At 39.5% G+C, this 25,259-nt stretch overlaps 1 protein-coding gene across 5 annotated transcripts in view; it reads left to right on the forward strand.

Annotated features, from left to right (window-relative positions):
- Positions 1–19,407, forward strand: part of LOC124553653 (serine/threonine-protein kinase OSR1) — a 549,990-nt gene extending 530,583 nt beyond the window's left edge. For all 5 annotated transcript variants that reach the window (XM_047127534.1, XM_047127532.1, XM_047127536.1 and 2 more), the window contains 3 exons: positions 4,358–4,683; positions 11,710–11,923; positions 18,857–19,407. In XM_047127534.1, coding sequence (XP_046983490.1) covers positions 4,358–4,683; positions 11,710–11,923; positions 18,857–18,934 — 618 coding nt within the window. In that variant the 3' untranslated portion in view covers positions 18,935–19,407. The remainder of the gene's footprint in view (positions 1–4,357; positions 4,684–11,709; positions 11,924–18,856) is intronic.
- The last annotated feature ends 5,852 nt before the right edge of the window (positions 19,408–25,259 follow it).

The following is a 25,259-nucleotide window of genomic DNA, read 5'->3' on the forward strand; positions in this document are numbered from 1 at the left end:
GCACCGGTGGAATAATTTTGTCATAGCTAGCTGTCCCAAACATCTCGGTATGTATGAGGGAATGTTGTCTACTCCAGGGGCCTTGTTTCCACTTAGGTCTTTCAGTGCTCTGCCACATTCTTCTCACAGTATCATATCTATCTCATCTCACCTACATCTTCGCTTTCTATAATATCGTCCCCAAAGTTTGTTTCATTCTATAGTCCCTCTACATAGTCCTGCCACATCTTTGCATTCTGTTCTTTACCCAGTACTGGCTTGTCGTTTGAGCTGTTTGACAACCATATAGCTGCTTCTCTATCCTCCAAAGGTCTCCTTAATTTTAAGGGTCTCTCTAATTTTCCTGTAGGGAGTATCTGTCTTTGTCCTTAGTTATGCATACTTATAAACCCATGCTTTTGTACTCCATTTCTGCTAAGCCACATTGCACTTTCTGTCGATCTCATTTTTTGTGTGTCTGAACTCGCTTTCACTTGCTTACAAGAGAAAATTTGCTGCATACAAATGTATCAGTATGTGCATTGTACATAGAATAAGTGTTGGGTAGAACTAATACAATCAAATTAAAGAAATTACACAGGATTTTCAGTGAAAACATGACCCCCAAGAAATTTCTGCTGCAAAGGATGAGGGTGAACATTTTATAAGCCATGTTTAATTTCAATCGTGAGCAGTAGCTTGTAACTCCTTTTACTTTCCTGTAAGAATCAGCTTGTAAATATACCTATCATCACTGTTTGTGGTAATTGAGTGTCTATTAATACTTGATGTGGTCTTTCATTGCACTATGGCACCATGGCACCATATTGCCGCAGTTCTGTCATATATTCTTTCTGTAATGCAAAAGCAGATCCCTGACAGTTACAGTGTGCTATGCTCATCTGCTTGGAGTGATGATGTTAATTGATTTTATATACAGGGGATCTGATACGTCATCCCCATTTTTAAACGGTTAAGAAAATTGGTTCATAAATAAATTATAAAACTACTTTTGATAGAAACAGCACTCCTTGAGGTTGTGTTAAACATCATTTTAAACCTCCACATAAGCCCTACCAATCTGTGTACATTTTTGAAAATGAACTGGTATGCATCATTTGCACAATGTGCAGGTGTTCCATCCTACATGAAGTGAAGTGAAGCTGTGGGTTGTTCTGTTGTGAAATTACTGGCTGTACACGATCTTGCAACATTTCCATTTATCTTTCACCATTCGTTGTGTTCCGACAACTTTGGATGACATGATACCACACCATACTGTCACATGTGGATGGCCCTGTGCTTTTTTTGATACATTCGTCTGGATTTTTGGCTGCCGTGTGAAGACAGTTACACCTGTTTACAATTCCTCCAATGTGGAAAACTGTCTCATCAGTTCACAGAATGTTCTCAAAGAGTTTAGGCCAATCATCATTCCAGCCCAAGGAAATTTCTCCAGATTCCATTCTTCTCTCACAGTCATCAGGGAACAATTGCTGCACGTATGTGGCTTCCATGGTATAAAAGCAAGAACTGTTGCAACTGCATAACGTGAAACATCAGTTTCACGAGATCCTTGTTACCTTGATTTCTTAGGTGCCCTCGCGGCTGTCACGAACTCTGTAAACATTCTCATACTGAGATAACTAGATTGCATACACCCTTCTCACACCTGCTCAGAAGACTGACAGTCAGCGAGATCAGTGAAAAAAGTCAAATGAGGTACATAAAATAATTGCTATTTTTGTTCTTAAATTTTCTGTCAGCTGAGATATAATCGTACATTCCTACAATATCTTTGCCATACTGGGACGGCGTGTATGTTTATCTACATGTGTAGGCCATTTCAAGAACTTTCACTCTTTCCGGCTCTATTTATATAAGATTGTAGCAGACGGTCGAACGAAACATCTGCTACCAACTGCTCTAGGTACAGGTAGCAGCATCTAAATGGCCCCTTTCTCAGACACATTAATTCATATCTCTGTTGTGTAACAGTTTACAATCTTCTTGATGAGTAGCAGAAACGACATGAGCGGAAGCGAGGAGAACATGCAAAACAGACTAGTGTAGGCAAAGGGGGACGTCAAACATTGGCCATAATCTGAGGAATAACATGCTAAGAATGTACCTCTGGGGCGTGGCATTGTATGTTATTGAATTGTGGACTGTGGGAAAACTGGAACAGAATAAAATTGAAATGTTTGTGATGTGGTGCTGTGTAAGGGTGTTGACAATTAGGTGGAGTGATACCAGGAATTAGGAGGTTCTCTGAAGAACTGTCAAAGAAAGGAATGTAAAACAAAACCTGGAGTAAGTGGAACAAATAGTCATGTTGTAGGTTGCAAGTGCTGCTCTTGATGAAGAGCGTGACACAATGGAGGAATTAGTGGTGGGCCATTTCAAACCAGTTAGAAAACGGGTGATTCAAAAAAAGTAAATGCTAGTATAGGGTTTGAAGACTGCCAGTGACTGTGGATACTTGTAATTGTTTTTCGAAATTTTATAGGTGTGTGTCAGATAATCCACAAATTTCAAGATTGGTAAGCTACATTAGTACAATATTTGTATGCTCTTACTGCCGTTATTTTCTACTACAGAATGTACACAACTTTTAACCGTGATCACAATTTGCTCCAAAACAGCGAGATTGTTGCAGCACATTTATAGTCATTAGAGAGCAGCAAGTGAAACTTCTTGGCAGATTGAAATTATGTGCTGGACCGAGATTCTAAGTCACGATGTTTGCCTTTCTCAGGCAAGCGCTCTATCAGATGAGCTACTTGAGCACAACTTGTGACCTGTCCTCGCAATGTTACTTCCAGCAGTACCTCGTCTCCTACATTCCTAACTTCACAGAAGTGTGGAGATGTGGCCTAGCCACAGCCTGGGGGATGTTTCCAGAATGAAATTATCACTCTGCAGCAGAGTATGCGCTGATTTTAAACTTCCTGGAAGATTACCTCAGTTGGTAGAGCAATTGTCCACAAAAGGCAAAGGTCAGTTTTAATCTGGCAGGAAGTTTCGTATCAGCGCACACTCTGCTGCAGAGTGAACATTTCATTCTAGAAGCAGGGAGATAAACAAAAATTTTATCTTTGTGGATTAATCTCTGAGTGATTGTTGTTGTAGTAGTTCCATTTAGGTGACTAGATTCCTTAGATTTTCCATATGCGTGGAACACACTACCTTTTTAAAAAAAAAACTCGTTTTGAATAATTTTTCCATTTATCCTTAATTCCTTGGTCAAAAAATATAAATAAAAAAATTGGACAGCACACTACTTGTCAGCCACAGCTGTGTTACAGCCATTCCTGCCATAACTCTCGATACAAAGTTGATTGAAGCTAGAACGTAACAAAAAAAAGTAGTGAAATATCTTTTCTGTGAGTCAGCATATAATAATTTTCATTTTAAGTTTTCTTTATATAATTTTTACAGAAACTTCGTTTCATGGAAATGAATTTTATAAAATGAAATAATTATTTTGAAACAGTTTAGTTTTACATTGAAACTTCAGTAATTAAATAAAAAACATTTCTATTAGTTGATTTCGCGTGTGGCAGGATTGCGTGCGTCTCGTTATATGTGCAGTCTGAAATCCGAAAGGTAAAACGGAGAGAGCAGTACCTGTATAGATGAATACATGTACCTGGAATATATCGCAGTGCCAGATGCATTGCGTCCTGAAATGTTTTTGACCCTTTTCTTATGTGTTTGAAGCTGAATCAGAACACTTTAAACTGTCACCCGATGTATTGTGCGTTAATTTACCTTTAATGTAACTCGTTCACCGTTAGTTATCTTCTTTATGTGGAGGTCCTGCAAAGCAATATCTCCGTAGAAATATGCTCAGACCTGGAAAGACTTGAACTTTTCTCCTTTTTGTTACGAAATGACATCAGCATTTCATCACTTAGTGCCTCGTATTTGTTTCAGTGGGTGTAAAGGTCACAATTACTTAACTCGGAGCAGATACAATATAAATGTAAGAGAAGGTACATCCAGTAGGCTCGACAAGAAGTAAGTGACATTTCATTTTAGAGCTTCCTCCGTCCATTGCAGTGTACGTTCTCGGAGAGGGTGTCCGCTCCTCGACAGTCGAGACGCCGCAGAGTTGTGACGTCGACACGTAAAGGTCCCGCCCACAGGAGGTGGAGACGTTTACTTGCCACCGCACCTTGCCGGTTACTCGAACTGCGCACCTCTGTATTCGACTGTGTACAAATGTGAAACGAAACGACCGCACACAGTACGCGTTCGGCGACATATTGCCTAACTGATACTATTTTGTCACGATCGTCTTTCCTCATTTCAAACTGGGAGTGGGAAATGTCGTTCACCCGAATGGCACTCGACGCTTGTCTCCGCATTTCAGCGCGTGAAGCCCATGAACAACATTGACACGGTGGGCTCGTCGGGCAGCGAGAGCGACAAACACGAGGAAGGGGGAGGCAGCAGCAGCGCGGGGGGTGGCAGCGGAGGCAGCACGGCGTCCGGACACTCGCAGCAGACGGGCGGCGCGGCTGCGCAGCAGGCGCTGGCGGGCGCTGCGGCGGTGCAGGGTGCCGGCGAGCGGCTGGCGGCGATGAGCCTCGGCATGGGCGTGCCGCCGGTGCCCCCGCAGCAGCAACAGCAGCAGACGCTGGCCGCCATGCAGCACGTCATGGAGCCCGTGCCCATCAATCTGGTGCTGCGCATGAGGTGAGCTGCTGCTTCAGCTGCATTAGTAGTAGTAGATCTACATTTATATCTACACCTACTGTGCAAGGCGAACGAGAAGAATTATTGTTCAAATGCCTCTGTGTGCTGTGATTATTCTTATCCTTAGGATATGTCTGTGAACGATACATAAGGCATTGTTGTACACGCATAGAATCATCATTGAAAGCCAGTTCCTTAAACTTTGGGGTTGTTTTTTTTCCCATATTTTACATGACACCTTTAGGGAAATGATTCCCATTTTCTAGCGTGGTTTCTCTTTATACTGTGCCATTTTGACATAATGTTTTCGATGTGTGAGACTATTGTATTGACTTTACTGCTGTACATAAAAAATACACAATTTCTAGTTACCTACTGATTTTTACATTTAGTTAGTGGTGAAATTGGAAAGAATCTGTATTACAGTTTTCTTATGATCCATTTGTGCATAGACCCACACATCTTAAACATCACACACAACTTTCAGTGAACAGAATAAGTAGAGAATAACATACGTAAACAAACAGTTGCAAAGATGTTTTTAGATGTAGTTGACACAAATAATGTTACAAGTTTCCCACAGACACGTTTTTGTACAGAAGGTATTTATTTTGACAATATTGATTATAATTTGCCTACACTTAGTTTACAGTAGTGATTGTTTCTGTGTGTTTCTACTTATTTTAGTACATTGTTGAAATATCTGAAAAAATTCGTCGATTACTTTAAAGTTTTTCGTTTAAGATTTTAGTTTCGTATTTTTTGTAATGTGTGTTTATCTCCAATTCTTGTAACTAATCCATTTTCTACATTTTCAAAAATCACAAAGTAAAAGTTTGGTTTTCTACATCATATAAATTGCAATGAAAACTAATACATAATATAAAGTGCAATAATGACCCACACTGAGACTCTGGAATATACCGGGTGAGCGAACAAACAAACCAAAATTTCAGTATAGGTACACAGAGCACGTTAACGTTTACCCACACAAGAGATAAGTCAGTATAAATTTGAAAACTGAATAAATCAGGGAATAATGTAGATAGAGAGGTAAAAGTTAACACACATGCTTGGAATGGCATTTGGTTTTTATTAGAACCAAAAAAACACAAACATTCAAAAAATGTCTTGACAGATGGTGGGTGCTTCATCTGATCAGAATAGCAATAATTAGCATAACAAAGTAAGACAAAGCAAAGATGATGATCTTTACAGGAAATGCTCAATATGTCCACCATCATTCCTGAACAATAGCTGTAGTCGAGGAATAATGTTGTGAACAGCACTGTAAAGCATGTCCGGAGTTATGGTGAGGCATTGGCGTCGGATGTTGTCTTTCAGCATCCCTAGAAATGTCGGTCGATCACGATACACTTGCGACTTCAGGTAACCCCAAAGCCAATAACCGCACGGACTGAGGTCTGGGGACCTGGGAGGCCAAGCATGACGAAAGTGGCGGCTGAGCACACGCTCATCACCAAACGACGCACGCAAGAGGTCTTTCACGCGTCTAGCAATATGGTCCCCCCCACCCCATGTCATTCCAAGCATGTGTGTCAATTTTTACCCCTCTATCTACATTATTCCGTGGTTTATTAAGTTTTCAAAATTATACTGACTTTTTGATCATCCGGTACAAAGTAAACTGCCAGGAATGCTCCATGTTCTACGTAGGACAAACAAACCAAAATTTCAGTATAGGTACACAGAGCACATTAACATTTACCCACACAAGAGATAAGTCGTCAGCTATGGCTACACATATACAAAATACAGGATATCCATTTGGAAAAGTACTGCAATATATCAAAGTACTCCACTGACTAAATGAAGGGTGTAAAATGGAATTGTTAGAACAACTGGATATGTATATACATTACAAAAAATTTGAAGACAAAATGTTTAATGAAAGACTTTGAAATGAAATGGTGATTCTTTTTCAGATGCTTCAACAGTATACTTAAATAATAGTAGTATCATACAGAAACAAACACTATTGTAAACTAGATGAAAGCAAATTGTAAACCATATTGTTAAGTTAAATACCATCTATCCAAAAGCTTATCTATGGAAGACCTGTAACATTATCTCTGTCAACCACATCTAAAAGCACCTTTGTAACCGTTTTATGTAAGTTATTCTCGATGTATACTGTGCACTGAAAGCTGTACGTAATGTTTACATGTGTGAGACTCTGCACAAATGGACCAATGGACCATAAGAAAACTGAAAGCACACGTTCTTCTAAACTTTTACCACTAACTACATTCAGAAATCAATAACTAACTAGAAATTGTGTGTTTTTTAATTTATTGCAGTAAAATCTAGAAAACAAAGCTTTAACAGTTGCAGGCTTTCAAAAAATCCTGAAACTTCATTAGTAGATTTTCTTGGGATGCTTTACGGCTATTTTACAGATTCTGCCAGTTCAGTTGCTTAAGCTCTCCCAGGGATCAAACAAACCTGTGATCATTTGTGCTGCCATTCTCTGTATATGTTCCATTGAGAATAGATGCAAAGCATACTGCCCAACACACTAGCACAATTTGAGCATATTTCAGGATGATGTCACTAACTACAAATAGACTGGCCCATGAACTGCTTAATCCCTTAATGTCCAACAGAAGAGGAGTAAGGGTACAGCAGGTAAAGGAATTTGTTTTCTGACACAACATGCTATTTAACTATAACTCGTGGCAATATGCTGAATTGCTTCCTATCTTCTTGTCGTATTAAAAGATATATTAGGTCCACATACAACTTTTGATCCACCATTTTGCAGTAGAAGGAGGTAGTTGCAAATGGTAGGTCACGTCGTACGATAAGCTTAGGCATTGGTAAACATAGCACCACCAAAATATTGATTGATTTGTGATTGCCCCCATAAAGTTATTCTTAATTGAATATGTCAACTTAGGAGCTCAGTCTTAATCATTTGTCGGAAGTTTTTGATTTTCTGTTTTAACATGAAGAAATCTGCAGTTGAGGCTCATAAAATGCTGGGTAAGAGCTACGGTTACTAAGCTATTTGTGAAAGAACATTCAGAGAATGGTTTCAATGCTTCAAGAATGGTGATTTTTGATGTCAAAGATAGGTGTGGATGTGAAAGAGACAAGGTTTTCAAAACTATTGAAACGGAAACAACTGCAGGAGATCATTATCAAATGCAATTGATTTGTTTGAGCTGAGGACTGAAGGATAAATGACTACCATACAGCAACAGATATGAAGATGATTTTACAGCATGGAAATTGTGGTCCCATATCCCAAAACCTGTCAAAATGTACTTTGAAACATTAAAATGGGAAGTCCTACCCACCCATCATATTCTCTAGACATTGCTTCCTCTGACAATCTGCTTTTCCTATCAGTGGCACTCGGTGTGACTGACCATCACTTCTGGTCATATGGATGATTGCAAAATTCCTAGAGACTACCCAGTTCTTCTGCCCTGGGATTTGTATGCTGCCCAAAAGATAAGACAAAGCAGTGACTAGTGAGGACCAATACTTCCAATTGTAAATCATTTATCTTTTTCACAATAAAGCCTCAGACTTTGAGACAGAGGAGGGAAGCAAAGTTGTAGACTTTATATATTACTAACTTAAGAATGCCCGATCTGAAGGTGAGCCTGAGAAGACACACAACCTAGTTTATTGGAATAAACAAATATTTGTATCTTTATGTGTGACTGCTGGGCCCTTCAAGTTTTTCAAACTTTTTCTCTAGTTATCATTGCTTTAAAGTACGGAATTAAAACTCGACATTTCCGAAACAACTTGTGACAATCCCATTAACGACTTGTATCTTCTCTTCACCGATATGTAGTTTAACCAGATTACATAAACACTGTCTTGCTTCACTACTCGAGCTATGAGTGAAAACAAGTGCATTTCACGTTCTAAGAAAGTTCCATTGTTAATATACCTACACGTTGGAAGTCTGCACATATTGGTGATCGCCAGATTGGCAATCTGTGGTGTATATTTTTTTTTTTTACTGCATCTGAGCAGGCATTTTTTTTCTTGCAAAGTTGCTGCGATTACCGTCCAGTGTCGAAGACACGTGTTGTTCTGTGATAATGCTAACAACGTACAGAATAAAAATAACACCCACTGTGAACATCTGAATTTCTACATTTGTCATATTCTGTTACAAATTTTAGTTGTGAATATTATTCGTAGGTAAGATAATGTAGGACTATGCGTCACTCCTCTGGAATGGTATTTATCACTACAGAAGTTATACAGGTTGCCCCCACATGATACTGGTATACCTCACTCCCGAGATTCCAGTAACAGTCAACTAACTAAAAAAATAGATAATAGTGGTGATAAAAAAAAGTAGATGTGCTCTAAATGGTTGCAATGGGCATTAAGGCATTGCCGACTTTGTGTGATGATTGTTACCAGCAGTACTCCGTAATTCTGCAGGTGTGATGTTTTTAATTTCTGTAGTAATTTCCAGTTTAAGATCGTCTGTTGGGTGAAGATTGTCAGCATACACTTTGCGTTTAATGAGCCCCATAAATAAAAATCACACAATGCTCAAGTGCAAGGACCTATGGGGCCAGAGGCCTCTGCTGACGAGTCTGTCTTCAGGGAACACATTCCTCCTGTGGGCCACGGATGTGTGAGCGGTTGCTCCATCTTGTTTGAACGCTGTGTTCAGCTTCTCTGCATCTGTGAATTGTGCATACAAGGTGTCAAAGATCATCTGATGTGAAGTAGACCAAGGGGTCCGAGTAATCATTAGCAGTCGATGTTAACAACCAGTTTTCCTGATGACCAGATTTCAGCTCTTGCATCAGACTTGGCCTTTAACTTTGTATCTTTCAGTACACAATGACACACTGTAAGATATCTACCAACCTGCTGTGATAACCTCTACAGGGTGTTACAAAAACGTACGGCCAAACTTTCAGGAAACATTCCTCACACACAAAGAAAGAAAATATGTTATGTGGACATGTGTCCGGAAACGCTTACTTTCCATGTTAGAGCTCATTTTATTACTTCTCTTCAAATCACATTAATCATGGAATGGAAACACACAGCAACAGAACGTACCAGCGTGACTTCAAACACTTTGTTAGAGGAAATGTTCAAAATGTCCTCCGTTAGCGAGGATACGTGCATCCACCCTCCGTCACACGGAATCCCTGTTGGGCTGATGTAGCCCTGGAGAATGGCGTATTGTATCACAGCCGTCCAGAATACGAGCACAAAGGGTCTCTACATTTGGTACCGGGGTTGCGTAGACAAGAGCTTTCAAATGCCCCCATAAATGAAAGTCAAGAGGGTTGAGGTCAGGAGAGCGTGGAGGCCATGAAATTGGTCCGCCTCTACCAATCAGTCGGTCACCGAATCTGTTGAGAAGCGTACGAACACTTCGACTGAAATGTGCAGGAGCTCCATCGTGCATGAACCACATGTTGTGTCGTACTTGTAAAGGCACATGTTCTAGCAGCACAGGTAGAGTATCCCGTATGAAATCATGATAACGTGCTCCATTGAGCGTAGGTGGAAGAACGTGGGGCCCAATTGAGACATCACCAACAATGCGTGCCCAAACATTCACAGAAAATCTGTGTTGATGACGTGATTGCACAATTGCGTGCGGATTCTCGTCAGCCCACACATGTTGATTGTGAAAATTTACATTCTGATCACGTCGGAATGAAGCCTCATCCGTAAAGAGAACATTTGCACTGAAATGAGGATTGACACATTGTCGGATGAACCATTCGCAGAAGTGTACCCGTGGAGGCCAATCAGCTGCTGATAGTGCCTGCACACGCTGTACACGGTACGGAAAAAACTGGTTCTCCCGTAGCATTCTCCATACAGTGACGTGGTCAACGTTACCTTGTACAGCAGCAACTTCTCTGACGCTGACATTAGGGATATCGTCAACTGCACGAAGAATTGCCTCGTCCATTGCAGGTGTCCTCGTCGTTCTAGGTCTTCCCCAGTCGCGAGTCGTAGGCTGGAATGTTCCGTGCTCCCTAAGACGCCGATCAATTGCTTCGAATGTCTTCCTGTCGGGACACCTCCGTTCTGGAAATTGTCTCGATACAAACGTACCGCGACACAGCTATTGTCCCGTGCTAATCCATACTTCAAATGGGCATCTGCCAACTCCTCATTTGTAAACATTGCACTGACCGCAAAACCACGTTCGTGATGAACACTAACCTGTTGATGCTATGTACTGATGTGCTCGATACTAGTACTGTAGAGCAATGAGTCGCATGTCAACACGAGCACCAAAGTCAACATTACCTTCCTTCAATTGGGCCAACTGTCGGTGAATCGAGGAAGTACAGTACATACTGACGAAACTAAAATGAGCTCTAACATGGAAATTAAGCGTTTCCGGACACATGTCCACGTAACATCTTTTCTTTCTTTGTGTGTGAGGAATGTTTCCTGAGAGTTTGGCCGTACCTTTTTGTAACACCCTGTATACCTACTTGCAGGGACTTCTCATAATGTGTGTGTGAATTCTGTTTATAATTTCAGAGGTCCTCACTGTCAGTCGCCTACTTCTCTGCACATTCTGAATGGATCCTACAGCCTACCATCTCTTTTTCAGATCTCGAATAGTACTGCTCGTGCGAAGTTTCTTACCGGGATACTTCGCTTGAAACATTTCTTTACGTTCCTTGATGGAGCCTATCTTTGTGTACCACTCCACAATATTGATTCACTGTTCTGATGCAAATTGCTCCACGTTTCTAACAACTCAGCAATACGAGCTTCTCTCTGTGTTTCCACTTCACAAGCAATTCAACTAGGAATTATTAATCAGTATGTTCAGCATACCAGTGGGACACCACGAGTTTCATTTTACGCTATGTATGTGTTTGTCTACACACCTGTAATGATTCTAACACAAATAAAATAAATGAACCTGTGAAAATAAATGTGTAAGGTCATAACATACCTCGTCTAATTATTTCATGTTTTAGATGCACTGGTTACACCGCACACGGTGACTTATTTCTCGTGGAATTACAGGAACCCACGCGGCGAGCTGAACGACATCCGGTTCGAATTCGCCCTGGGCAAGGACACTGCGGACGGGATAGCCGGGGAACTGGTGGGTGCGGGGCTGGTGGACGGCCGCGACGTGACGGTCATCGCCCTCAACCTGCACCGTCTCATCCAGCTGGCCGTCCAGCCGCCCAACCCTGCCATGCCGCACATCGCCAGGACCGTCACCTTCATGCTGGTGAGTGCCGGTTGTCGCACAAAATGCAAGACTCGGTTGAGGGTTTTGTGATACGTGGGACCGGCAGATGTAGAAGTAACCTAATCGGTGACAAACGGGCAGCCTGGTGATTTATCGTGTCACAGGGAACAACCTGTCTCGACAAAGTTCGTGTGCCGAGAGTAAATTGTAGGCCTGCTCGGAGTTTTTTTAGTGTATTCGGTGCAAAGTTTATACCAAACAGTTTTTGCAGAGTTCACTTCACGAAACTGGAATACACAGCGAGCATGCTATGTACCAGTGAAAGTAGCCATTTTAACTGTGCACTGCACTGGCGATCCTGGTGGTGGAATGGGGTACTGATGTACTATGTGAATCAAACTTTTGATTGTTTGCTAAAAAGTGACACATCTACAGATTGTATAAGTTATCTCAACAGATCTGTATGTCATTCCAAAGTTGTAAAGTTTTTTTGACCTGCCCTATACGCTGTATATTAACGACCTGGCAATCGTTATTGATAGTAGTAACTTGAGACTTCCTGCAGATGATAGTTATCTGTAATGTACAGTCTGAAAAAATTGCACAAAGGTTTGATTAGAGAGTTATAGGATTTCAGTGTGTTGCAAATATTTTGATAGCTTGCTTTCAATGGTCAGAAATGTAAAACTGTGTTTACAGAAAAGTTTGAAAATCCTGAACTGATGAACTCTTTAATTTAAATTCTAATTATCTCGTGAAAACCTAGTTAAAATTTTTGAGAACAAGTACTAACAAAGAGAGATTCCTGAAGGTAGGATTGTCTTTTTGAAACCATACGACGATGTAGCTTAAATTCCCAGATATCACAACCATTCACCTTGGTGGGCCCTCAAAAAAGAATTGTGTGGTCCTCAATAGCATTGAAGAAGCACCATTGAATGGACTGGTTGTGTGGTGTAATGGATAAGGTAAGACGTTTATTTTTAAATGTTTATTGAAACAACTCTGATCATTATTTTTATTCAATTAATTGGTTTAAATGTAATTTTTTATTTCCTTTGTCATATTTTAACCATCATACCCACTACATCTGCTCTCATTTTTCCTGCTATCATTCTTTTTCTGCTTGAAGTCTTTGTTCATGTGATTTTAATTAATTTTATGTATTTTGATTTCTCTCTTTATCATTCTATTTTTCATCCATGTATTATTGTATTATTCCTATTCCTCATTTTGCTTGAATTTCGTTTTGCTTATAATCGCTTCTTTCATTAAAATCATCTGCGTTATTTTTGTCCATAGTGGAATAGGAATTTAAGTATGGTTTAAACATTTGTATGTCAGTTACCATAAAAATCCACGCCTTATAACAAATGCATTTCTGAGACCATTGTGTAGTCAGTATAGGTAGATTTCATCTTTTGTTTTTTAACTGATCATCATTTTCAAATATTTAATTATTATAATAAATAAATATAATTAAATTCACATTCACAAAAATTGCAAATGGAAAAAGAATGATATAAAGAAAAAAATGAGTGAAGGAAAAAGTTCCATACGATATTAAAATGGTGTGACAAAGGAATAGAAATAAAAATTTACATTTAAACCAGTTAATTGAATAAGTAATTTTGATAAAGATTTAAAAATAAAAAAATTATTGCACTTGGCAAGATTCAAAGCCACAACCGCCTGCACAGGAAGGCTATACCCTATCCATTACACCACAGAACCAATCAACACAATACTACTCTATTCTTTAATAGTATTGAGCATCGCATAAAATTTCAAAAATTTAAAATTTTTTTTTTGTCGATTACTTGCAAGCGAGGGCCCACTCGGTGAATGACTGTACGATTTGATACCTGAGATCTTAACCTACGTGACCCATATAGATTTTCCTTCTCATCCCGTACGGTAAAGTCTCCCCTAACCTGCAGTTGTGGGTGACTTTCCTGAAATCTACCCCTTTTCCTAGACCTCTCCAGTCCTTTCCCTCCACCCCTCTTCCTTCCCCTTCAACCCTTCTGGATGGAGGAGGAGCCACTGGCTCGAAAAGCTTGCCAGTCACAATTGTCTTTTATGTGTGTGTGTGTTCTGCCACCGCTTGGCAAGTAGATTTTTTATCTACTACTTGTTATGTATTATTATAGATGCTAGTGGGTATTATACATGCGACAATTTGTCCATAAGAAATGCTATTGCTGCACAGTGTAACAGATGATTGAAACATAGCACAGGAGCACTATAAACAAGAGTTAACGCTTATTTATTTTTTCAGTTTATGAGGCAATCGCATGCTGATACTTCTTCACAAAAAGATGTTGAAGTGCAAAATGAGTCTACTAGGCTACATTAGACATTAAATATAATATTAGACAGAGACATTAAATATGAAACAAAGCAATAGAATACTTAAACCAACTACCTAACACATATTGTACCCAGAAAACTCAACAGTAAGAACAAACTTATTCCTCATTCCAGGTGTTGTATTTACCTGAGTATAAGACGACCCTGAATGTAAGATGACACCCTCCCCATTTATTTTTTAGATGTAAGGGATCTGTCTAAAAAGTTTCAGTGCACTTATTCTAAATTTATGCTATTTATTGATTGACCACAGTTTGATAATGCAAAGAGAAATAAAATAAACAAAAGAAAATATTTACAGCAATTTTGATCTTCACTGCCATTCTTTTTAACTTAGCCTGTCATCTCTGGTATCACTATTTTTAATCATCATCATCTTAACATTAAGCTCCGTTGTCACCAATATTTGGCTACTTTTCCCGAATATGTTGCGATTTATGAGGTCTCGGGTACTGTGGGAACAAGAACACAGCTGTTTCTTTTTTCCCTTCCGAACACACGGCAGATCTCGTGAGAACGTTCCCGTGTCTCTTGCTGATAAACGTATCGTCTGCCAGTTGCTCTCTCGTCGGCTGTGTAGAACCAGAAGCTGACACACCCTCTTGAGTGTTGACAACATTGGTGCCCAGAACACGTAAGTATGCCACTGGCCTCCATCTGGTCTTTTACTGTCTCCTGTGGAAGTGTATGCTGTTGTTGAGTATTTGTCCATTGTAAAGTCAGTTCGATTCAGAGTGCAAATGGATTGAGGCAAGCTGCATTTAAATGTGTTCGTAGAAAGCCAAAGTACGTTGTGTGCATTCCCACGGTTGACTGCACAATGAAATTTTTGCATGCTCATCTCTCCTCTTCCTGCATTCACTGGGGGTATCACTGCCCTCCTCCCAACTTTTCATAATGCCGTGCTTGAGCAACAGTGAAACATGGATGGCAGTGCCTTCTAGGGTACAGGTCACATGTAACGACAGCAACTAATACATAAATAAAAGATCGCAATCACTATTCGGTAGAGTTATCAAACTTTTTTTCATCCTGCATCTAGTGACCACTGTTTGCATTATCTTCATGTCGAGTCTTGCCACTGTAATTTATTCCCTTAACAATTGCAGTCAATTTGATATATTTCATTTGCTAGACATTTTATTCTGGACTAATTTTCTTTCTCTTTCGATCGGAGTGTTACCTCAATCTGAAGCTGATTTAAAGCTGGTGATGTTTTTCTCTGATATTCTAATACATTTACAGTGACCGAATTTCTTATTTGCAACTCACACGGTAAATAAAGAGTTTCTCATAACAAAATAAGTTATTGACTTAGATTCAGAATCGAGTAGTGGTTTTTGAAGGACAATATTTTTGCCTTTGAATGTTACCTTTACTTAAAAGGCAGCACAAATGTGTGTATGCGGCAACTGTACATTCGTGAAGACTTTGTGAGTCTGTTTAAATATGACAAAAGTTTGTGAGTTAAGTTTTAATTTTATTTCCTACTGTATTTCACAAAATTTTCAATTTTTAAGCAGAGCATTAGATTGTTGCAGTTGCTAATTAAGTTTCTTGCGTATCCCTTGCACTAGCGCTGCATGTCAAATGTCAGTCGAGCGAGCTTGATACTGTATTGTGCACTTCAGTGTATTGGGAAATCTTGAGCATATTAGAGTGCAAGCAAAATAAAGTGTTGTTTAATATGCCCGATCCTTCGGGATTGTTCAAAATAAATTGATACGAAATGTAAATAGCCAAACTTTATCTGTAAGTGTAGGATGACCCCTGTATTACTCTATTAAACAATATAAAAACATTGACATCATTAATCTGTGAATATAAGACAACCTTGTATTTTTCGAATGACTAATTTGGGAAAAAAAACTTCATCTTATAATAGAGTAAATAAGGTATTCGTCCTTGTCATCCGATGACACAAAGGTGGCATTAGTTTTACAAAATTGGCCTCTTCAGTCCCCTACATTTGGCATAACAGAAATATGTAGGCCTACAGCAGACTAAGAATTGATAAGTGCTAATATCACGGACATAGGAAACTGTAATCACATCAGATATTATATCCAGTGGTATCAGATCTCTCCGTGCATGATGTTGCCTCAACAGCTATGTCTTTAGAACGAGATTTTCACTCTGCAGCGGAGTGCGCGCTGATATGAAACTTCTGGCAGATTAAAACTGTGTGCCGGACCGAGACTCGAACTCGGGACCTTTGCCTTTCGTAGGTAAGTGCTCTACAAACAGAGCTACCCAAGCACGACTCACGCCCCATCCTCACAGCTTTACTCCTGCCAGTATCTCGTCTCCTACCTCCCAAACTTTACAGAAGCTCTCCTGGTAGAGCAATTGCCCACGAAAGGCAAAGGTCCCGAGTTCGTGTCTCGGTCCGGCACACAATTTTAATCAGCCAGGAAGTTTCAGCTATGTCTTTGTTTGGTTAGTGACAATTTGTAGTAAATTTGCTGTTGAATTACTGCCTGTTTATTGGGTGACTTTGGCAGTTCTTTCTTAGCCTTGCATACTGCTTTTCCCAATGTCTAAGGCAAAATTGTATGAACATTCTTGTCTCGTTGCTTATTTTTAAGTTTTTCTCAGTCTCGCTGACAGTTTCTTTCTACAGCCATTTTACGTTGCTCTTCCTTTTCTGCCAGTGCTGCACTACTTTCCTGTTGGTGGTACTCTCTGCCTCTCTCTTACTACTTCACTTTCAGGTGTTTTTCTTCTCCCCCTGCTAGGTGCTTCTTCCAGTTTTGCCAGTTTCCTTTTCTAGGTATACGAGACCTGGCCACTAAAATGTAGCCAATATTCTGGAGTAAGAACAGGATTCTCACATGCCTAACAAAATAAAACTTACAGCTCATATTTTTACACAAAATTGTTAAATGAGAACTGATTGTTCGGATAGACTTATTTGATGACTGAATTAGAGCACAGAAGTTCTCAGTCCAGAAGCCACTGTTTCACAGCTTCAGCAAAGAAAACCTAGCTTACAACAAGAGGTGACTTTCTGAAACCGTCTATACAGTGATGTAGGTTAAGGTCCCCCGGATCTCACCTTGCAGCTATTCACCATCGTGGGCCCCCGTTTGCGAGTAATTGATGGGAGGGGGGGGGGGGGGGGGACCTTGGAATTTTACGCAACACTCGGTAGCCTTAAAAAAGTAGTATATTATGGACTGGCTGTGTGGTGTGGTGGATAAGGCAAGACTGTCATGGGCAGAATGTTGTTGTGGGTTCAGATCTTGTCAAATGCTGTTTTTTTTTTCCTTTTTAAATCTTTATTTAATATACTTTGATCATTTTTATTTAATTAATTGGTTGAAATGTAATTTTTTATTTCTGTTCCTTTGTAACATCATTTTAAGCACCCTATGAAATTTTTCAATTGTTGTAATTTTTTTCTTTATATCATTCTTTTGCCACTCATAATTTGAGTGAATGTAACAATATTTATCTATTGTAATGGTTAAATACTTGAAAATTTTGATGTGTAATTTAAAAACAAAAGACGGAGTAATCTATTTATACTGAGTGTGCAGTTTTTTATTTTTTATTTTTTTACTGCAGTCGCCAAACAAACATTTAAAACATAGCCTAAATTCTCATTGCACTATTGAAAAAATACTGCAGATGATGATTTGAACAAAAGAAGGTATTATAAATAAACTAAATTCAAGCAAAATGAGGAGTAGAAGTAATGAACGCAGTAACATGGGTAAAAAATAGTGATAAAATGAAAAAATTGAATTGAAATTAATACATAAAATCAATTAAAATCACATGAACGAAGATTTCATGGGGAAAAAGCATGATAGCAAGAAAATGAGAGCAAATGAAGTTTATATGCCAGTTAAAATGTGGTAAAGGAATAGAAATAGAAAAATTACACCTACACCAATTAACTGAATAAAAATAATGATCAGCCATTTCGAAAAAATTAAAACATTTAAAGCACCTGACAAGATTCAAACTCGTGACGTTCTGCACATGAAGGTCTTGCTCTCTACATTACACCACACAACAAATCTGTAAAATTATACCTTCTTAATGCTATTGAGTGTTGCATAAAATTACGAATTTTTTGGTATAGATTATATGCAACCAAGGGGCCCATCAGGGTGAATGGCTGAAGTGTGTGATACCTGACACCTCACTTCATAAAGTTGATCCCATTGCTGGAAACCGTTCCTTGTTACAGTGTTTGCCATGTGTCAGAAAAGGCCATTGGAAGCTGTTTTGAATAATTTGGGCAGTGTTGCCAGAGATGATTCACAGACGCTAGGTGCAACTATCAGTGGTACTAAGTTTGGAATGTACTTTGTTCTGCTCTGGGAAGAAAAAAAATTGTCACATACTTAACAGAAATTTTACAGTTTTCATCTTCACTGTTTACACCAGTCTTGAGACAAGAGTTTTTGGTGGTTAATTTTGTTATATTTGGAAAGTACATATAATTATCTTTCTTTTCATATGCTACTTTCATTAGTTTTGTGAAATGTTAAATACATGTATCTTGCCCAAAATATTGTGAATTGTCCCCTGTGCACGATTTCACAGAATTTTCTTTATGCAAATTGAGCAATTTGTGTGTTGCAGACATCCAGCCAAGCCATGAACGAGCCACTGGACGAGAAGGCCCTGATCGGCTTTGCGCAGATCTCGATAACGGACTGAGAAGTGCCGGGGGAGTGTGATTGAGGGGTGGACGGACACTGGTGCATAGTGAGTCGAGTGTACAGGGTATCACACCCTCTCTGCCGTCCTGTGGGGGAGAGGCTACAGACTGTTCAGTGTGTGGCACTTTTGTGCCATTTGTGGAGGCGGAGGCGGAGGTTGTAAAAACTGGCCGGTTTGAGCTCCCGGCTCTTGGCAACGTATACTACATTGGGAATGGCAGACACACATTTTATGGAGAGCTCGAGTGTTTTAAATGAGACAGTGAAATATGGTGCATGCAAATTGTAATTCTTTCCTTCTTTGTAGTTGGAAGAGGAGTGAGGATATTGTTATTAACTCTGCTCTATCTGTTACTGTGGTTCCTCTAAACAAGAGTGCAAAGGAATTTCTGGCCAATGTTGTCTTTAATTTAATCACATTTACTTTTTTCCCTCCTCGTGTAAATAAATGATTTTATTTCAGTTACAGCATATTGTTGTTTCCACAATTTTTTTTGCTTCTTGTCTTTCTGTTGTTTTTGTAGTTGTAAGTGTATGGCAATATTTGACAGTTTGTAAATAGTTTATTGAAGCAGAGCCTGGTGGTATTATTAGCGCTTAAATACTGTTCATTAGTGACTTTGGTTACAAATGTATAGAAAGGGAAAGTATTTCCATGATACTACTGTGGAATATTTCCTTGGTTCTTACCTTGCTATTTCCATTTTCTTCTGATAACTGTTTTATTGCGGAGTTTACTGCCCTGTCACATAAGGAGTAGGGACACAGATATTTCATTTTGACGATAATGGGGAAATTACACACAATCGGCACGTCAAGTCACGTAATGCAAAGATGGGGGGTATTTACTACTATGGAATTTCCTGTGCAGTCGAGTAAAAATGTTGTATATCTAAGGGCAACAGTTGATTGATGTTGATTACGTCCTTCATACACTGTGACTATCAGTGATTTGTATCATTTATACTTATTTCGTCCGTGGGCAACATGTCGAATAAAACTAGTTATTCACAAGTAACGCATTTATTGACATTCTCAGAGGGATAGTGTTTTCTCATGTTTCTTTTTGCTCACCGCAGCTATTTGTTTTCAGTACATTTTTATTTATCAACAAAAATAATCAGTTTTTGGGAATATACAGTAATGGAATAGATAAAAAAATTCAGTCACCAAGTAGTGGCAGGTGAACACACTTATAAAGGCATTGACATTTGCAAGCTTTCGGAGTCACTTCTTCTTGTGTAATTGTTGAAGAGAAAGGAACAGGAGTGAAGGAAAAGGGCTGGTGAGGTTTGGGAAAAGGAGTAGAGTACAGAAAAGTTGCCCAGAACCCTGATTCAGGGGAGACTTTGTGGATGGGATGAGAAAAAATGACTGACTGTTGGGGACTGTACCGGCTAAGACTTAAAAACCTGAGAGCTTCAAGGTGGGAGATACGGGAATATAAAAGATAGAGGTTGTTGCTGAAACATTGTGGACGATTTAATAAGAGCATAAAGCTAAGTGTGTTGTACATGATAGGGGTGGGAGGGGGATGGCAGGTCAGAAAATGAAAGATGTGGAAAACTGATGTAAATAGTCTGCATCTGACGTGGAAAGGATAGCTGCTGAAGAAATGTAAGTACTGTTGTTTGTTAGTGGGTTTTCTACGAACGGAAGTGTGTAGCTGGCCTTCGATGAGGACGAGATCGACATAAAGGAAAGGGGCATGGGATTCTGAACAGGACCGTGAGAAATTTAATTGGAAGAATGTATCTAGAGATTCTAGGAATTTTAACAGTTCAGCCTCATCTTATGTACATTACTTTTGTCAGTCTCGCCATTTACTCACAAACTGTTCCTTTTTTTACCTGTACATAGTTATTTTCTGACCTGTCTATTTTTCACTATCACCCTCCTATTTCTATCATATAAAATTCATTTAGCTTTTCGCTCTTAGCAACACGTGCGTGATGTTTTAGCAATAATCTCTGTCTTGCACATTACCCTATCTTCCACCTCAAAGCTCCCAGGTTGTCAAATCTCACCTGGTGCTGTCCCCAACAGTCACTCTTTTGTCCCATCTGGTAAGTATCCTCGGACCTGGGGTTCTGGATGACTTTTGCAAATCCCACCCCCTTTTCCCTAAACCTCACCAGTCCTTTTCTTTCAACCCATCTGCCTGGAGGAGGAGGAGCTACCCGCTCTGAAAGCTTGCAAACTTTAATACCTTTATACGTGTGTTCTGCTGCCACTGCTTGGTGAGTAGAATTTTTATCCATCCTTACCTAGGAAGAATATTTTTTCTTGCAAGTAAGGAATCCTGGGACAGCCTTTGGTATGGATGTTAAGAAGATCGATGATTGATTGATGGATTGATTGGATGATGATGATGATGATGATGATGATGATGATGATGATGATGATGATGATATGAAATGGCAGGAGATGCAGGTGTCGGATATGAAGAGGATAATTGGCAATGAACTGGTGTAAAAAAACTGCACATCGTAATTTGCAGATGACCAAAACACCTGTAGCTAAATTTATATTAAGAGCAGGAAGACCCAAGGGGCGTAATAGTTAACTGACACAGTATCTCTCTATATATTGTAAAATCACTTATGAAGTTTGGCAAGGTATGTTCACTTGCAGTGTACATGAACTAAATACTATCTGTGAGTTTCGACCCATCCAGTAATTCTTCTAGAACCCACTGAAGAGACAGGGTAGGATGTCCAGATCTGTGGGAAATAGGCCAACAGGGCCGCTAGGAACTATGAAAATTAATAGACAAAGTCTCTCTCTCTCTCTCTCTCTCTCTCTCTCTCTCTCTCTCTCTCACACACACACACACACACACACACACACACACACACACACACACACACACACACACACATTAGGAGACTAGGTACTGACGGAAGAAAAGCTGTGCGGACGGGGCGTGAGTCCTGCTTGGGTAGCTCAGATGGTAGAGCACTTGCCTGCGAAAGGCAAAGATCCCGAGTTTGAGTCTCAGTCCAGCACACAGTTTTAATCTGCCAGGAAGTTCCAAATAAATTAGTGATTTTGCATTGCTAACTAGATATTTGTATTGTAATTAGTGAACCATACACAAAACCCTGGTCTTTGTTACCACTGATACAGGACTGACTTCTAAGTGTGGTAAATGCTCTGCAAGAACTGCCTTACTTTATTATTACCCCTGTAGATGTGGTGGAATTTTTTTCTGTATAGAAGCTAGATGGGTTACACTGAATAAATTTGCTTATACTTAATTTGCTTCTACCCAGTATTATCCAAACAAAAACTTTTTGTTTTTCATTTTCTATTATTTTACATGTGTCGTTTTGTATTATTGAGAAATGAGTTGTTTGCCCTGTACATATTTCTTGGCACTCTTGTTAAGAAGCAGTCAGTGATTGTACTGGAAGTTGTATTGATGAGCTAGAAATTGCACACGGAGATTGTTTACCTGTGTGACTTCTGTGCCTTTACACATTTTCAATTATCACTTGATGTTAAATTCAAAACTACACTGTTACAGTTGCAAAAATGTACGTTATTGTCTGTGTTGCGGGAGTCCACCTTAATGGCAAATGCAGGTCTGTGTAACGGAGTTCTTCCTTCGTCATCTGTGTAGATGAGGCAGGAGGTGATTAGTAATATGACACAGCAATGTCGAAGACTGAGGTAGGTGGAGTTAAAACTGATGGAGCATGCAGAAGAAGAGATACCTCACTTCTTCATATGGATTCCCTCTCTACCGTATCTTCCTTCGCCGGCGGCGTTGTCGTTGTTACTGTGAGACACCGTTATACCAAGAGGAAAGGTGCGTCGATCTTAGAGCATGAGATAAGATGACCTTAAGCCATTGACAACACACAACGGTCACGGAAGCACTTGATTCCAGAATAGCTGCAGTAGTTACAATCTACGAACTATCCCCTCTTGACCAGGTCCCCAAAACTTAACTCGTAACGAGATCCCTTCAAAGCAAATTGTCATAACGATCGTCTATAAAGGCTTCGTACAACGAGAAGAAATGTTACGGTTTATGGAATAATAACAGATACGACCAAACTGTCTTGTCTCTTCTGCTTTATTTAACATAACTTCGTTCACAGTTTCATTTCGCATTCACCACTCATTCACCGAAACCCTTTGATGAACAGTTTTGGTTGCTTAACACCAACAGTCAATGATAATGATACAGCTTTTGTCCTTTTTATAAATTGAAGCCCGCCCTCCGCGATATAATTAAAAAAAAAGGTCTCAATACCGCGTCCCTCGTGAGATGTGAATAGACTTATCCCGGAATTGACCGCCCTGTAGGTGTACTCAATTTAATGACCACACTTCGCTGTCCGCTATTTTGCGTAACTGAATGTCCATTTGTTAGTCTGATTATACACTGTAACTATTTAAAATTCGCCCCTATATTTTTCACAACGCACAATTAGCACTTCGTTACTTGTTTTTTTTTTTCTAAGAGTAAATGGAAAACAAGACGCCATATCATCGGCTTAGTCGACATAAAGCAAAACACCTTAATATACCCAATTTCACCTCTTCTTATAGGATCGGCTACCTTACTCATTAATTTACTACATATTATTTCCAATAACACTAAACAGGTATCGTCGTTATATTTTAATTGCATTCAAAAGCATGTTACTACTATTATGACCAACCAAATCGTCACAAATCGCGCGGCGTGCGTTTTTAATGATAACTTTACGCTATTCAATTTCCGTTACAGCTATCTTGACTCGTAATGTTACACCTCTACTGTACAGTACTTGATTTGATTCGTAAAAGGTTCCAAACATTCATCCCTGAGTGAGTGAGGTTTAATGTCAGCCAATACCCCGACAAAGTTGAGCATCTAATTAAAATACAGGGTGAATCAAAAAGGACTCGACAACAACTTTGGAATGATACAGAAATTTATTGAGATAGCCCCTAGAATAAGTAGTGACATTTTGTTTCCATGCGACTACCATTTGTGATGCGGCAAACATCCCACTGGTAATAAGTTTCTTCTCACACTAGTTGCAGCAAATTGGGCATAACTTGTGCAATGACACTTTAGAATACATTTTTCAGGTTGGCTAAATTATTTTGGTAGTGGAGGAACGTAAACACGGTCTTTAATGAAACTGTACAGAATAAAATCCAGTGGTGTTAAGTCTGGGGAGAGAGGTGGCCATGCGATTGGCCCTTCAGTCAATCCACCAGCCTGGGAAGCAACTATCGAGGAAACCTCAAACTATCATGAGGAAATGAGATGCTGCACCATTTTGCCGGACTTAAACCATTTTTTCTCAGTCATCTTCATTGGTCTTTGAAATTAAGCATTTTCAAGTATATCCAGATACACAATACCAGTGACAAGTTTTCTCCATGAAGAAGAAAGGGCTGTAAACTTTGTTTCCAGAGGGCACAAAATATATTAACTTTGAGGCTGTCACAAACATGTTCCAGGGTTGCATGTGTATATTTGCTGCCCCATATTCTGCAGTTGTGGGTGCTCACCATGCCACTGATAAGAAACGTTGACTGATTGATGAAGATTATTGTGTTCAGCAATGTCTTGTCATCCTCCAACAGTTGTAACATTTCCGCACCAAATCCCCCACGAGCAAACTTACCTGCATCAGTAGTCTGCTATGCCGTTGTGAAAGTGTACGGTTCAGAGTGTAGACGCCTACACAGTACTTGCCAGACAGTCTCTTGTGGAATGCCAGTCTCACGAGATGCACATCATGTTGTTTTTTGTGGACTACAGACAAAGCTGTCCCTAACCTCTTTGACATAATCATCAATATGCGGGTGACGTGGTGATTTGTTGTGTTGCAGTTAGCAACCTGTCTTGACGAAGTTCTTCTGCCGAGAGTACGTTGTAGACCTGCTCGGGTCTTCTTTTGCGTATTCGGTGCAAAATTTATACTCAACAGTTGTTGCAGATTTTGTTTCGTGATTCAAAAACACACAGCAAGCACGCTTTCCACCACTGAAAGTAGCCATTTTAATTGTGCACTATGATGCCGCTCCTGGTGGCAGAATGGGGTACTGATACGCTACATGAATCAAACTTGAGGTCGTTTGCTGCAAAACGACACATTACTGATTCTGTAAGCTATGAAGTTGTAAATCCCTTTTTGATTGATGAAATTAGCCACATTTTTAAAATGACAAAAGATACATAATTTTTAGTTAACATTAAAAAAAAACTAAAGCTTTTTTAGACTTTTCATTAAGCTGATGCCACTGTTTCAGTTGGATGCCACTTCGCTGACGTGTCCATAACCTGCTACAGTAAGCTGACCAGAAAAATG

The sequence above is a fragment of the Schistocerca americana genome, chromosome 11, assembly GCF_021461395.2.
Source record: "Schistocerca americana isolate TAMUIC-IGC-003095 chromosome 11, iqSchAmer2.1, whole genome shotgun sequence".
NCBI lineage: Eukaryota > Metazoa > Arthropoda > Insecta > Orthoptera > Acrididae > Schistocerca > Schistocerca americana.